The sequence below is a fragment of the Colias croceus genome, chromosome 19 (genome assembly GCF_905220415.1).
Source record: "Colias croceus chromosome 19, ilColCroc2.1".
In the NCBI taxonomy this organism is placed as follows: Eukaryota; Metazoa; Arthropoda; class Insecta; order Lepidoptera; family Pieridae; genus Colias; species Colias croceus.
The window spans coordinates 3,918,483-3,933,574 of NC_059555.1; the positions used below are offsets into that span (position 1 = coordinate 3,918,483).

General features: G+C 31.9%; 1 protein-coding gene across 4 annotated transcripts; it reads right to left on the reverse strand.

Moving 5' to 3' along the window:
• Window positions 1-1,262: 1,262 nt before the first annotated feature.
• On the reverse strand, window positions 1,263-13,127 carry LOC123700295 (vanin-like protein 1). 4 transcript variants are annotated; one of them, XM_045647474.1, is made up of 11 exons: window positions 13,006-13,127; window positions 9,642-9,758; window positions 9,035-9,160; window positions 8,497-8,666; window positions 7,882-8,096; window positions 7,164-7,250; window positions 6,350-6,453; window positions 5,808-5,996; window positions 2,560-2,684; window positions 1,635-2,078; window positions 1,263-1,462 (listed from the first exon to the last, which is right to left on the reverse strand). In XM_045647474.1, the coding sequence occupies exons 1-10, from the start codon at window positions 13,054-13,056 to the stop codon at window positions 1,646-1,648; spliced, it is 1,617 nt and encodes a 538-aa protein (XP_045503430.1). In that variant the 5' UTR covers window positions 13,057-13,127; the 3' UTR covers window positions 1,263-1,462; window positions 1,635-1,645. The 4 variants fall into 4 exon arrangements, with proteins under 4 accessions (XP_045503430.1, XP_045503429.1, XP_045503433.1 ...); XM_045647473.1 differs by lacking the exon at window positions 13,006-13,127 and adding an exon at window positions 11,905-12,066; XM_045647477.1 differs by lacking the exons at window positions 1,263-1,462; window positions 1,635-2,078; window positions 2,560-2,684 and adding exons at window positions 3,837-4,475; window positions 4,843-4,964 and having other exon boundaries at window positions 13,006-13,126.
• Window positions 13,128-15,092: the final 1,965 nt, after the last annotated feature.

A 15,092-nucleotide genomic window follows, 5' to 3' on the forward strand; every position in this document is an offset into this window, starting at 1 on the left:
GTAAAGTCTGTTTGAATATTCGTTATTTCATCATAGCTGTGAGCCAAAACTAGCCAAAACAAAGTGACGTCATCAGTTGACAGATATTGAGTTTTTGAATATTTAGTGGTATGCAGTTAATTTAATTATTGTATTATAGGGATAATTAATAAAAAAATGAAGAGGATAACATTTATTTAACTCACCTTCACAAAAAAGGCAAAAAATACTTAGAGTAAAACCTATTTCAGAAATATAAAAACTGGAAAAATGAAATAAAATAATTTAAGCACCTAGTTACCTAGGGTTCACATCAGCTACAGCTACATTTCAGCTACAGTAACAGCTCTAAGATTTCGTTTTAGTTAGATAATATCTATAAGTACATTTAAGTTTTCTATCAAAAAGTATTCAAACTCAAACTCAAACATTTATTTATTCAATTAGACTACTTTTAGTAGCACTTTCGAATCGTCATTACATAAGTATTTTTAACATTTACCACCGATTCGGAAAGCAGTATCTATGGAGAAGAAGCGGCAAGAAACTCCATAGTTGCTCTTTTAAAATCATGTCGATATTACATAATCAGTAACTTATATTTAACTACTTAATACATCATAATATGCCAAAGAACTGTCCTGTGCAGGGCCGGCGTTAGGGGGGGGGGGCTAGAGGGGGCGATATATTTAACCCTATCGTATAAAATTGATTCACATACATTTAATATCACGTAAGTACACATTACACATATTACTGTCGTGGCCATATCGTAGACTTGCTCAATAATTGAACAAAAGAAATGATTAATAATTTCACGAAATGGTCGCGTTTCATGGTGAGGCCAGTAGTAGTTTGACCAGATCGTTAAATCGTCAATGTTTCACGATTTTGTCATCCACATTTGCTGAATTGCTGAATTCGTAGAAAAAAAATTTGGACTTTGTATGGAAATCTGTCAGCTGATTAGCGATGTTTCCTTACAAAGTCCAATTTTTACGAATTCAGCAAAGTTGTAGACCAAAAGTTGTTCAGTTTCATGAGTAGAAGCTCCTGTCTAAATTTGTCAAACGTCTTACCTTTCACCTTGTAGAGAATCTATAAACTATTTTAAAAATTCTGAATATTTTAAGAACTTGTTTTATTTTTTTGTCACTTAAGTTAGTGCCACGGCAGCAGCCGAGTACCAGAAGCGAATCGTTATTTGTAGATATACTTAATAGGAAACAGAAAGGTTAGGTTAGACTTTGATAAACAACAAGAATTTTAAGAAAACAAACAAATATAATAATATATTTAGGATATAATATAAATACAGTTATAGGATTTTAGACGCATTTTTTCTTCAATATAAATATCCGCAGTTTCCGTAGTACTCAAACCTCTTGTCATCATCAATAACCCAAGTCTGCGTATTCTTCCACTTCTCATATTATATCGTGAATTGAACTAAGTACAAATTTGACTGAATAATTAAAAATAACTAGCGGTCCGCCCCGGCTTCGCCCGTGGTACATATTAACGTTTTCTCTACATAAGAACCATCCTCGTACTTCAAGGAATATAATAAAAAAAGAATTATCGAAATCGGTTCAGCCGTTCTCGAGTTATGGAATTACAACGAAAAGTGGCATTGATTTTTATATATTAGAAGATTACTTTTGAATCAACTAAAAAACGACGCTACGGCCATAGCAGTCATTAACAAGAACAAATTAAGATATATCGCTGCAGATGAACCCGGGGAACAGCACTCAGGAGAAGCTGTTGTTATCATCGTAGAGTTTTCATTATCATCAACCAAAGGTGGAGTCGGGTCCTGACCATCTCTATCGAAAACCCGTCCAAATATGCCAAAGTTATACAATTCTGCGCTCTTATTCACTAAGCTATAGCTATACACATCAGTGTTGAGTAAAGTTGTGGAAGTATATGTGAATTCATCAGCTTCTAGCGGTAGTATCGATGGTTTGAGAGAAACGGGGAAATATACTACGTCATCTGCCGCTAATTCTTGGACAGTTTGTGGTGTAGTGAAGGTCGCTTGAATTGTCAGCTCTTCAAACGTCGGGAAGGTGTTTGGACTGAATTGTGGGAACCTGAGAAATTTAAAAAAATTGATTTATGTATAGTGTTACTAGATTTCCGCCCGCGGCTTCGCCCGCGTTTGCAAAGGAAAACCCGAATAGTTCCCGTTCCCGTGGGATTTCCGGGATAAAAACTAACCTATGTGTTAATCCAAGTTACCCTCTATATGTGTGCTAAATTTCATTGTAATCGGTTCAGTAATTTTTACGTGAAAGAGTAACAAACATCCATACATCCATACATCCATACAAACTTTCGCATTTATAATATTAGTAGGATACATACACAGGTATACATCACATATAACGTGTCCATTAGTGAATTTATTACCAATTATATTATATAGAAACATTGTTACTTTTGATTATATGTATATCTTTTAAAGCATTAGCTTTCTTATATTCAGTAACCGTAAATAAAAAAATGAATTAGTAACTATTAATAACAAATTAGTGCAATTTTCTTGATAAATATTCCAGTTTAATAGTATACCTTTTCCCACACGATTCCCTGGTATCATCGGTACACGCATACACGGCACATATTCTGACTCCACCGGTAGCCACGCCATCATACGTACGAACTCCATCAAATGCACCAGCTCTATATTTGTAGAGCTATAGGAAAGATCATATGGTTATGAAGAGAATACTTAATATTGATTAATTATTATATTTACATAAATTATACAGGGTTACTTGTAAAACACCAGCAACCTCGCAGGACAAGATAGCTAACATCTTAAGTAACAATATTTGTTCTACGACTTTTGGCATAACGCAATAAATTATTTTTAAATGATTTTTGAAGCCTTTATTGTACACTCCTAACATTTGTAAGTCTATGTTCTATTAATTATCGAAAGGGCGACGCGACGCCCCCTTTCCCCTCTCCTTCGCTTATAGTTTACGTAATTTTTGGGATGCGCGTAGAGTTTATAATAATCAAACGGAAAATTAAATTAATATTTATTTTTGTATGAAAATAAAATCTAACAAAATATCAAACAGAGTCGTAGAACAATTAATGTTGTTACTTATGATGTTAGCTATCATGTCCTGCGAGGTTGCTGGTGTTTTACAAGTAACCCTGTAGATGTTACGAAGAGTTATAGGTAGGTACCTAAACATTGTAATGTGACGAGGATATAGAATTAGGTCAGCTTGGAGTTCGGAAGATAACAATTTACAATACTGATATACATTTTTGAAAAGACACGTTAAGCTATTGATCCTCACGTATTTTCGTATGTCTGTTTTCGATTCTGTTGGAGCATGGCTGATGGAATAGGAACTGAAAAAAAATCTTAGGGCGCGTTTGCACTTATGCCTTATTTATACCTAACTTATTGGCTTTCTTATGAGATAATTTATACCATCAATAAAATAGGTACTAGAGGTAATAATAATAATTGTTCCGAACTGGTAGTACTGGTTTCGTTGGGAATTTGAAATTCTCTCTGGCTTGTATAGGGATCCTCCCTAGAGTACATTACTCAATAACTAATGTCTATTGTATAATTAGCGTCTAAACCCTTGTGAGAGATTTGTGGCCCTCCAGCGAGAAAAATACATTTAACCTAATAATGACAATTTTACTTCTTAAAATTTTGTACATATTCAGTTCCTATATAAAGAGAAACAAATGAAAATAAAGAAATTTTAAATATAATAATAAAACATATGTATTGTTTTTATTTATAATAATAAATGAATTAAATAATTGCAATCAATAATAACATAATAACACATAGGAAATAAAACAAACAGTTAATTAGTCAGTTTTTGTTTTAATTTTATTAAAATAATATATCTGTACACTTAAAGTAGTTCAACTGCAAGAATACACAATTTTAGTAGGTATATATTTTTGTAAGTAGTAAGGTTATTTTACGTTAATTAATGCAGAAGGTATTTTAAATTTATTCACTTTTTATACGTTATATATGTGTACTTATTTTCCTTTAATATCGCAGATCATAATATGCTAAACATGAACGAATTATTTTAATTCTTTTTTTTATTCACAGATCAGTCTTTTCAGTAGTCAAACCATAAACAACATTTTCGATTTCATAATAACTATTGAGATCATCAGTTGTAAAATCAACTTCTGGCTTGTTGTCTTCACTATACACACGACCCCATATTCCAAATGAAACTAAATCATTTTGGGGTTCTTTTAGTTTATATAGCAAGGTAATTTTGTCGCCATTTTGTGTATCACTTCCGCCATCTTGTTTTACTTGAATCGTATAGTTGCTAGGATTTAGGGGGAATTTATTATTTCTGAACGATACTGCGTAATATTCTACATCATTGCATTTTAGAGTGGAATTGTAATTGAATGAGTGTGATGACATTTCAATTTCTATTTCTTGAATGTCCATCTTCCTGTCCTTATGGTACCTGAAATAAAATTCATGATTAGAATATAGTATTTTCTTAACATTTTTCCTTTACATTATGTACTTAGATATGAAATCAACAAACCAAACAAAACATATCTAAAATTATAATTAACTCTACTGGTGAAAATAGAGATCGCTACGTGTTCGCTATAAGACCGTCTTCTATAAGACCATCTTTTGGTCAATCTATTTTATGTTAGATATTGTTTTTATATCATGATAGTGTTAACATTGCAATAGATGTATAAAAATAAAAAAACAACGATTTATTCCGCCCTTGTGGAATTCCATTATTTAAGATTTCAAACGCACTCGCATCTAAAGAATTAATATGACATTTCTATTAAAATATCTTAATATACTACCTATAAGGACACGTAGTAGGGTCATCAGATTCGCAAGCAGTCACAACACACCCAATCACTCCTAAATGACGTTTTGCATACACTTGGACGTGATCTTGGACGAACGCTCTGTACCTCAGGTTCTAGAAAAATCCAGAAGAAAAAAAATATATTTTTGTCATAAGATGATTTCAGAATATGAAACAGTGTGGTGAATGAATATATCTCAATAATAGCAAAACTTATGCTTTGTTCATTGATGTGAATAAAAAATAGAAAAGAATTCAAGCTATTTTTTACAGGAAGCTTAAATAAAGGTTAGTCGAAATAGCACAAATCATAACAATGTACATAGACAAAATAGTATATAATATAGCTACTTACCATAAGATATTACTTGAAAAAGAATCATGCGAATCGAATGACGCACTAGCGAACATGCAGTTAGTAACATGCAGGGGTTTAAATTTTTTTGACAATGTATTATGAACTAGCCGCTCCGCGCGGTTTCACCCCCGTGGCTCCTCTCCTGTTGGTCGTAGCGTGATGATATATAGCCTATAGCCTTCCTCGATAAATGAGCTATCCAACACCGAAAGAATTTTTAAAATCAGACCAGTAGTTCTCGAGATTAGCGCGTTCAAACAAACAAACAAACAAACTCTTCAGCTTTATTATATTAGATATTTGTATATAGAGCTGAATGTTCTAAATATAATTATCCTCCTTAACATCGTGTTAAAGATTTCGTTAAATATTAATTGTTGCTTATGTTACGTCAAATCAATTTGATTAATTACCTCCTCTTTTTCTAATATTATCAACTGTCACTAGATACTAATACTAGATAACAATCTCCTTGCTCTAGCAATGATAATTGATAAGTTTGGGTTTGAATTTTTAGCAACATATAACAAATTTATAAATAAAAAAAGCACTCAAAACTCATGCAAACAAACACATGCTGTTTCCACAAAAGAACTTACCGTAGCAGCAGATTCAGATAAATTGACTTTAAATCTGCACATAGTGGCGCCATCTACTAGCACAAAGTCTTGGGAGCCAGCTTCCAGTAGCTGGCTCTTGTGGGATTCGAGAGAGGGGTCCACTTTTAGAAGGAGGTAGTCGTGGTCAGCCGGGTTGTCGTATATCGGCCCAGGGTACGCATCTTTTACCTGTAATTAAGATTTTACTATGGGTAATCTATACTAATATTATAAAGTTTGTTTGTTTGAACGCGCTAATCTCGGTAACTACTGGTCCAATTTGAAAAATTATTTCGGTGTTAGATAGCAATTATCAAGGAAGGCTATAGGTATATGCCATATAATATCATCACGTTAAGACCAACAGAATATATTCCGCTAATAATAATACTCCGCGTATTGCGGGTAAAACCGCGGAGCACAGCTAGTCTTTAATATATTAAGGACACATCAACAAAGTCTAGGGATATTTTGTATTCTTCAATCACGTAAAAATAATTAAAGTTTTTTTTTCTTAATTTTTGTTGTATTATTATACTAACCTCGCCAGGGACCTTTGGCACTTTGGCAACAAGGAGTCGTGTGGTGGGCAATCCGGGCATGATACTAACGAGTGCTCCAGCTTTGCCTGAATATATTCCAGAGCCTGCAAACAAATAATAGCATCATATACAGAGTGTCCCACTATTGGTATACTAAGCGCGAAGGGATTTGTAGTTTTGCATACACTGATCACGTAAAAATACTTAAATAACAAAATTACGTCAAAAATTGTATGCTAAATTTTTCCTGAAATCCTTCTTTTCTTCTCTAGCTTCGCGCAGCCAGCATATACCGCTTCGCTAATGTGAGCATTTTGTCTATGAAAACATAATCTTAAACGATAGCTCACGTGCTAGTGGCAAAGTTGGGCGGGTTGCTTGTTATGGGAGTACACGTAGAGTTTTAAGAATTCATCTATTTGAAAAAAAAAAATCGTCTGGAATTTTATAAGTATTTTTTTTACGTACACAGCGTATGCAAAACTATAACCTCCTTTGAGCTTAGTATACCAACAGTGGGACACCCTGTAAAACGTGGGCACTATCTTACTTGCAATAAAATAATAAAATAATATGTACTTATTGATAATTATACATCATATTTGATTTTAAAAATTTAAACCGACTTAAAAAAAGAAATACCTACTAGGTCCGTCAATAATTAATCAATTCGACCGGAACATTTTTTTATGTATGTCCATTGTCCATCGATTATAATTACAAACTATCGACTAACAAATAGAGCCACTTTTTATACATATTATTTTGTATAAGTAATTTATTAGATTTATATTGTATAGACTTTACGCCTTACCAGCACTTCCAATGCGCACATTGTTCGCTCCAGCAGCAAGGAAGTTGACGTTCATAGCATGGGCGTAACCTTCTTGTATCTGAACGGCTGAAATTAGTAAATAAACAAATTATAATTATTAAGCAACTAAATATAGATGCCCATTTAAATGGAATTTTTGAAGTGAAACTTCTTTATCGGGGTTGGAAAAAAATTTAGTGTAAGATTTTCTTGTTACGCGTGACATTTTTCCGTTACGCGCCATCTTTTTCTTATCCCTACCACGCATGATTCGACGTATTTCTGTAAAGTTGCATATAGTAAATTATTTTTTGAAAAATAAGGTTCGTAATATCTGCTCGTCAAGATTGCTAGTCAAGTATAACCTTCAATGTGTCTAGTAGAAGGAATTTGAATAAGTACTTACCTATTTTTTTTTTCAAATATGTATATAACAAAAATTCCTGATTTGTTTGTTTCATGACAGTTATTATTTTAGAAATATCCTATGACCGTGTACTATATTTACACTATGCCAAATTATTTTAGGGTACCTAAGCAGGCGTAGAGCATTCTTTCATTATCTTAGTGCGTTTGAAAGATGCAATGTTCTCATACTGAACAACACTGAATACGAGATTTCGTTTACACTAAAAGATCACGAAAGAATGCTCTTGCTCTATCTCTATCTCTATGTTCGTTTTATGTATATGCGCCGTTAGAAGAATGTTGTATTTACCTGTTAAATACGGCAATTCCGAGAACCACATGGTGGGGAAAATAACATCTGTTATATTGTACTTCTGCACTACTTGTACAGCGGGGACCTGGAACAGCAGGTCGAAGCAGATGAAGTGACCGAACGTGACACCGAAGTCTGTCGTGAATATACCCAGTTCTGGTTTGAGTGCTGGTGTCCGTGAGTATTCGCCGAAGAGATTAATCTTGCGGTATCTGGAAATTGATGATTTTGAAAAGTTATAGTGGTTACGTGATAAAAAGCAATAAAAATAATAATTGAATTAATACTGTATTAATAAGGAATATATGAGTAATTTAACAAGTTAATTACTTATTTGATACAAACACACAATCTTTATAATATTGAGATGGCTTGCGGTCAAATTCACGTCAAATGTTCACTGGCAACCTAGTCGATATATATTATAAATATACGTACATAAAATTTTGGTTTTAGCAAAAAAACGATGAACTAGCCTACTTACTATCCTGCTGTGGGATCTCGCACTACAACTTACAAGTACGTAATAGAAGAATTTTCGATATTGTAAAAACAAAAAATGTGATCTGTAAGACTCGACCTATTTATAAATTATTTTTACCATTCCCTTACCTATCGATAATAGCTCCATTTCTATCAAAAACTACATTAGTATTGAAATGATATAGTTTTTTCTCAGGACAATTTTCACCAGGCGCATCTGCACAGTCCATTTTCTCTTGAATATTAATGACTACGTATATACTATTGTTTCTGGCAGCTGATGATATAGATACAAGAACCTGAAATGATGTGAAGGTGTGTTTTAAAAAAAATATCGATATATCCAGCATTGTCTTATTACGGTCAATTTTTGGATGCAAAGCGGTTGCTGAATAAAGGGCAAGACATTTGGGATTTATTTAATTTGCGAGTTATTTAATAAACTATAAAATATATTACCAAACTCTTCCAAAATGGTTTGACCGCTTTAATTTATTTATTTATTATTAATAATTTTTATGTGTATACTGTATAGGTTATAGGGTAAACTTAGAGCATTAATTAATGCTCTAAGAGGGTAAAGGATATATAGGTATGCCTGAGAATAGGCTTCATACAACATTTGCCGATTTAGGTACTTGTTGTATTATAAAATCGTATTTCTTACCGAATCATAGAGGTCTGCATGTAGGGCTGGTACTGGATATTCCTTTAGCTTGCCATATATCGGCACTTCTGCCTGTCGGCTGCCAAGGTTTAATGTCAATTCTGGGAACACCACGATATCAGCATTCTGAAATAGAGCAAGCAAATCAATTAGTTTAACTGTGGAAGACTACACAAGTACAATAACTATATACATATTTATAGTAGTCACTTGGCCAGGTGACTTAGCCAGGGTCTATCCTATGTTACTTGGTAGCTTTCTACAGGTAAAATATTTTTATTCGACTGTTGAGTTTAATCGTAACATAAGTAGATAATTAATATCTTACCCCCAGAGTTTAGCAAACGTAAACGGTCAAGAACTCATTCTTTCATCGTGCATTTTATTCTTTTAATCTATACTAATATTATAAAGCTGAAGAGTTTGTTTATTTGTTTGAACGCGCTAATCTAAGGAACTACTGGTCCGATTTGAAAAATTCTTTCGGTGTTATATAGCCCATTTATCGAGGAAGGCTATAGGCTATATATCATCACGCTAAGACCAACAGGAGCGGAGCAATGCGGGTGAAACCGCGGATCACAGCTAGTAGATAATTAATATTTACCTGCTCTGCAGCCTCTTTTATTAAACGGACATAATTGTCTACATTTGTATCTGTGTTTGCTAAAACTCGATATTCCACCACCGCTGCTACATAACTATCGTCGGATGGCGTCGAAATCTGGAATGAAACAATGATAAAGTGACATTGGGATGATAAGTAGTACTGTGTCCCTTGTGGGGTATGGAGCAGACGCATTATGCATTAAACACCAGTTTTGCTGGGCGATTTTCTTTACGGGCAAATAGGTCATCTGACTTTTGTGTCCTAAGAATGAGATTTTTTTATTGCTTCACCACCCACCAGCAATCGAACCTAGTTCCACGCCCCGAGTAGAGAAATATTTTTTTTTCTTTACTGTCCGAATACTTTTGCAAAACCATTTCAAAAATGAACTTATTAGAATCGCTAGGTAGAGCTAAATTTTACTTCTTATTTTGTCGAAATCGATTTTATCGCATATTTAACCAGCTAATTTCCTAAATTCCTTTTAATTTTACCCTAAATCTTCTGTAGGTACCTATTTATGATTAACAAAAATTTATAACCAATTTGCCTCTTGGTTGATCTTATTTCACTTTACGAATCCATGATAATATTCTGCCTTTCCGGATTATGTTGTTTTTATTGTTATTTTATATTTATTTTTACAACATCTTAATATTATTAGTTTTCAATCGGTTGGATAAATCGTGTTTAAAATCGGTTAAAATCTTTAATTTCTACAACTAATATTATTAATCGTACTTACTCTTGTACTAAAGCAAACTTTTCGCATAAAATATATCTATCTATCGATTATTATCTAGATATGCATAACGTAGCTGTATAAAGAGCAACATTATATTTATTGATAATAGATAAAAAAATTAAAATCACGAATAAACATATTATATGGTAGTTATCTAAATTAAATTGTTACCATATCGATATTATCACGACAAGCAGAAATATATTGTAATAAAAAAAAAATATCTTTTGCGTCTAATTCCAACCAAATACATAATTAATTAATTAATACAATTAAAATGTATCTAAACTATATTTCCATATTGAATTAAGTACCTACCACCTAAATTATACTTCAATAAAATATATTTTTATTTAAATTGCTAATGTGTTTGATTAATGTAATAATAATAATCTCTTCACTATATAGTATAAAACAAAGTCGCTTTCTCTGTACCTATGTCCCATTATTTGTACGCTTAAATCTTTAAAACTACGCAACGGATTTTGATGCGGTTTTTTAATAGATAGAGTTATTCAAGAGGAAGGTTTTAGTATATAATTTATTATATAATTTATTATTTAAAGACGAAGCTAGTACATAAATAAAGGAACTAATGATAATGATAATGACTAATGATAGAGCCTCTATCATAATATGTTTGATCATATTATGTGATAAGATGTGTCTTAAAGTCAGGGGCGTAGCAACCGCCGTATCTACCGTATCAATTATACGGGGCCCCCGCGCCAAGGGGGCCCCCCAACATGCGCTTTTGTGAGAAATCTTTCTCTTTCTAAGGGCCCCCAAACAAATTTTTATACGGGGCACGGGCCAAGACACGCTATGCTTCTGCTTAAAGTTATGTTAATTTGTTGCTACATCATCTAGATAAATAATACAGTATAGTATTGTATTATCTGTGATTATACTAAATTATTTATTTAAAAATTTCAAGTATTCGTTTTTAAATTTACATTTTGTTATGCCGGCTATAACTCACGTATCTGCAGCAAGGGCAATATCGTTTGGTCGGCGGTCGGAGCAATTTCACGTGTTCTCTAAATTGCCCCTGATGCCTATACACATCACAATTATTAAGGGCCCAATAATTTCAAAATTGCCCCTACGGCAGGTACGCGAATTGCCAGTTTAATACCTAATTGACAGCGAATTTAATACCTAATTGACCTTACATATTTATTTCATGCTATCTATAATATGATTTTTAGTAACATAAATAATGATCTAAAGGAAGTACCAGGCTGTAAAATGTATAACAAATATGAATATTATGAAGGATAAATTATGAACATACAATGACTCATTCGTTTATTTTTATTATTTTATTTTCTCACTAGTAATGTTCCTACACTCTACTTATTTTTCAACTAATCAATTTTAACAGAAAACTGAAATTATTTACATAAATCAACAAGATGAACATATCTTAAAACAATAAAAATAAAGTCTGTTTAGTACATTGAGTTACTATGTACTACATACGTATAATAGTTTAGTATAAAATGTTGTCACCTGTTCTGATCCGAATAATAAGCAAAATAATCCGAGCAGTATAAGGGATTTCATTATCACACACAAAAACAATCAAACACAATATACGAATTTAGTTCTAAACCTCATTTACATAGAGCTGTTTATCAAATAACGTAAATACAGTCTTGTTTTATTGAAGTCTCGTTGTATACTAAAGCGACGCAAGTCGCAATGCTGTCTCCGCTTAACCTATGTACTTTGGCAAGCATCCAATATCCATTATTCTAATCATCCGATATTTTTTAATACGTTTATCATTAACTACGTAAAGTGTGAGAAATGTTAATGATTTTACTGTTGCCTGGCAGAGTTCGCTTATAGCGATAAGGCCGCCTATTTGACATATTAGGTACCTAGTTATGTTTATTTGATTTTTTTCTGTTTATTTTTTTCTCTTGTGTATGTGTTTGTGTTATCTAGAGGATTTTGTATTGTATTGTAATTTGGACATATCTAATTACTTATTAGGTACATAGTTATTAGATTTATCTAAAAGCTCTACCGAGATAAATCATCATATCACATGATGAATTATGATAATAATTAATTAAATAATACGATCATTATCATAATTTAAAGTAAAGACAAGCGGATTAAAATACACCTGGACATTAAAAAGATTTTTGAAATTTTCTCTACATATGTATAAAATTAAATTAAAATGACAATGTTATAAATAAAATTAATTAATTGCATTTTAAACTCGATTGTTTATGTACCCTCAAGAATATATTTATTGATATTGTTTGTTGATAATAGATACCTAATTATTATTACTACACGTACAATTGACATAATTTCACATTTACAGTAGTGACACCTCCACAAATTCATGTTATGTTCTCATTGTAAAAGCCCTTGAAATTGCATTAAATATGAATGTAGTTTATTATTTCTCCGCGATTTTCTTATAAACATGTTTTATCTAAATTATGCTTAATCAGTATCAAGAGCATAACATAAATAAAACAATCTGTTTTACAGATAACATACAAATCCCCATGTCTATCTGCTCTATATATCTAATGGTGTATCTATAAATCTAATGGTGAACAAAAAACTTTAAACCAAAATATTTACCTGAAACGAAAGCTGTAACAGAGACGCGAATATCATTAATATTAAACGCATTGTTATAGCAATTTACCACTACACTTTGAGTAAAACTGATAACGTGATTTTCCTATCCCACTTTATATAAATTGCGAGTGTGAGCCAACCTTTGTTCGTTGTCTCCATCGATAAGAGAAATTTACGGATTAGTTATCTTTATTTTTAATATGACAAGGTTCGAAAATCATGCGGTAAGATTCAATGTACTAAACGTTGTTTGTAACAAGTGATTCTATTAAAATAATACATTTTACCTCAGATACTCAAAAATATATTAAGTACACGATATTAATTGTGCATTTAAATAATAAAAATATTGACATTATGATTCACAATACATATAATTTACACTGATTACACTAGAGCGTTTAATACACTTACCTAATTTAAATTTAATATTCTGTGAGTCTTTAACGGAAATAAGAGATCATGGATCATGGGTCATCAATATGTAAATACATACAAGACATACTGTCCACTGACATACATACAATACTTACAACCATTTAATAAATTCGAAGAACTCACCTCATTTTTTGGTGTTACACGGGGTTCATACTTAGGTCCTACGATATATTTTTAACAAACCTACGAATAGTCAAAATTGCTTTTATTTATTTTTAAAATTAATTAGATTATTGTTCGGTCACAAAATAAATAATTAAATCGTAGTACAATGGAAACTTGTTACAATCTTGGTTGCAGGGGAGGTCCCGTCTGGAAATAAATATTAGTAATGTGCATGTAGGACTCTACGTTACAAGGTAAATTAAACCTTATTGAGACAGCTCACAGTTAAATTTACGTTTCTCATAAGTTTCAGTGTTGAATAATTTTTGCATTCATTGACATGGTCTGCTACTATAAGCGTGTTGATTTGTTTTTGTTTATTAATAATTTTCCTCATAATAAGTTATGGCGGCAAAGTATTTGTTTTAAGTTGTATTTGACCGCAACTTTCTTATGATTTATTTGTTTGTTCCATTTTTAATTTTCAATTCTTCAATTGGTATGGCAATTATATTTGTATACAAAGAGGGTACCGGAATTTTAACAAAATCGAAATGATAAATACCTATTCAGCGCTCAAAATAATTTGTTGAAACAATGAAACTAGCACGTATGCATGCATACATACATAATTTTCTATATGTAATAAACATGAATCGTCAAAATATGTGTCGTTCAGCGTAAAACTTGAGAACAACTTGTCGATTCGGCTTTTTTACGTGTTTTAGGATACAAAGAAGGTTGTTATGGAAATACAGAGAAAACACGAAGAGCAGCAATAGGGCAGAACAACGTTTCAAGATACTTGTCACAAAATTAATTTCGGGTAAAAACAAAAATCTAAGAGGCAATTGATAATTGCTGTATACTTATATTCAACCAAAGCGATTTACTCGAGACTTGAAATGATTTTCCACAGAAAAGCTACTTTATACTTATGGCTCTGAATACTGCACGCCTCATATATATAAGCGGAGCGTTTCGGAGTGCAGTAAGTACTCTACTCTCACCTTAGAGAAATTATAAAAACTCATATTACTTAAAATTAAAATATTATATATCAAGTTGCGAGCAAACAAAATAGGTTTTACTAGAGTAAAATATTAATTACTTTCTTTAAAGCATGTGCAAAGTCAAATAAACAGCAAATGAAAAGCAAAACTCCTATTAAATATATTAGCACCGTTTGTCGAACGCGTGATATGTCGTACTTTTTAAATGTTTAAAACGTATATTATAATAATAAACTTACTTAATAAGTATGTAGGCATTAAATAATTACTTTAGCTGTTTCAAAAGCAGGTTTGAATGTCTTCACTAAAAAGGGGAAAGATTATATTTTGATATACTTGCTATGGTTATCCAATAGAAAGATATTACTGCAATATTTACAACAAAAAAAAATATTTATCAATGAAAATTCATTCATTTAGCCATTTTTATTCATCAAAATGTTTACAGGAGAACCAAACAATTATGACTTACCATAAATAACAATTATAAATTATAATAACTGCGACTACTGCCTACTATGTAATATAAAA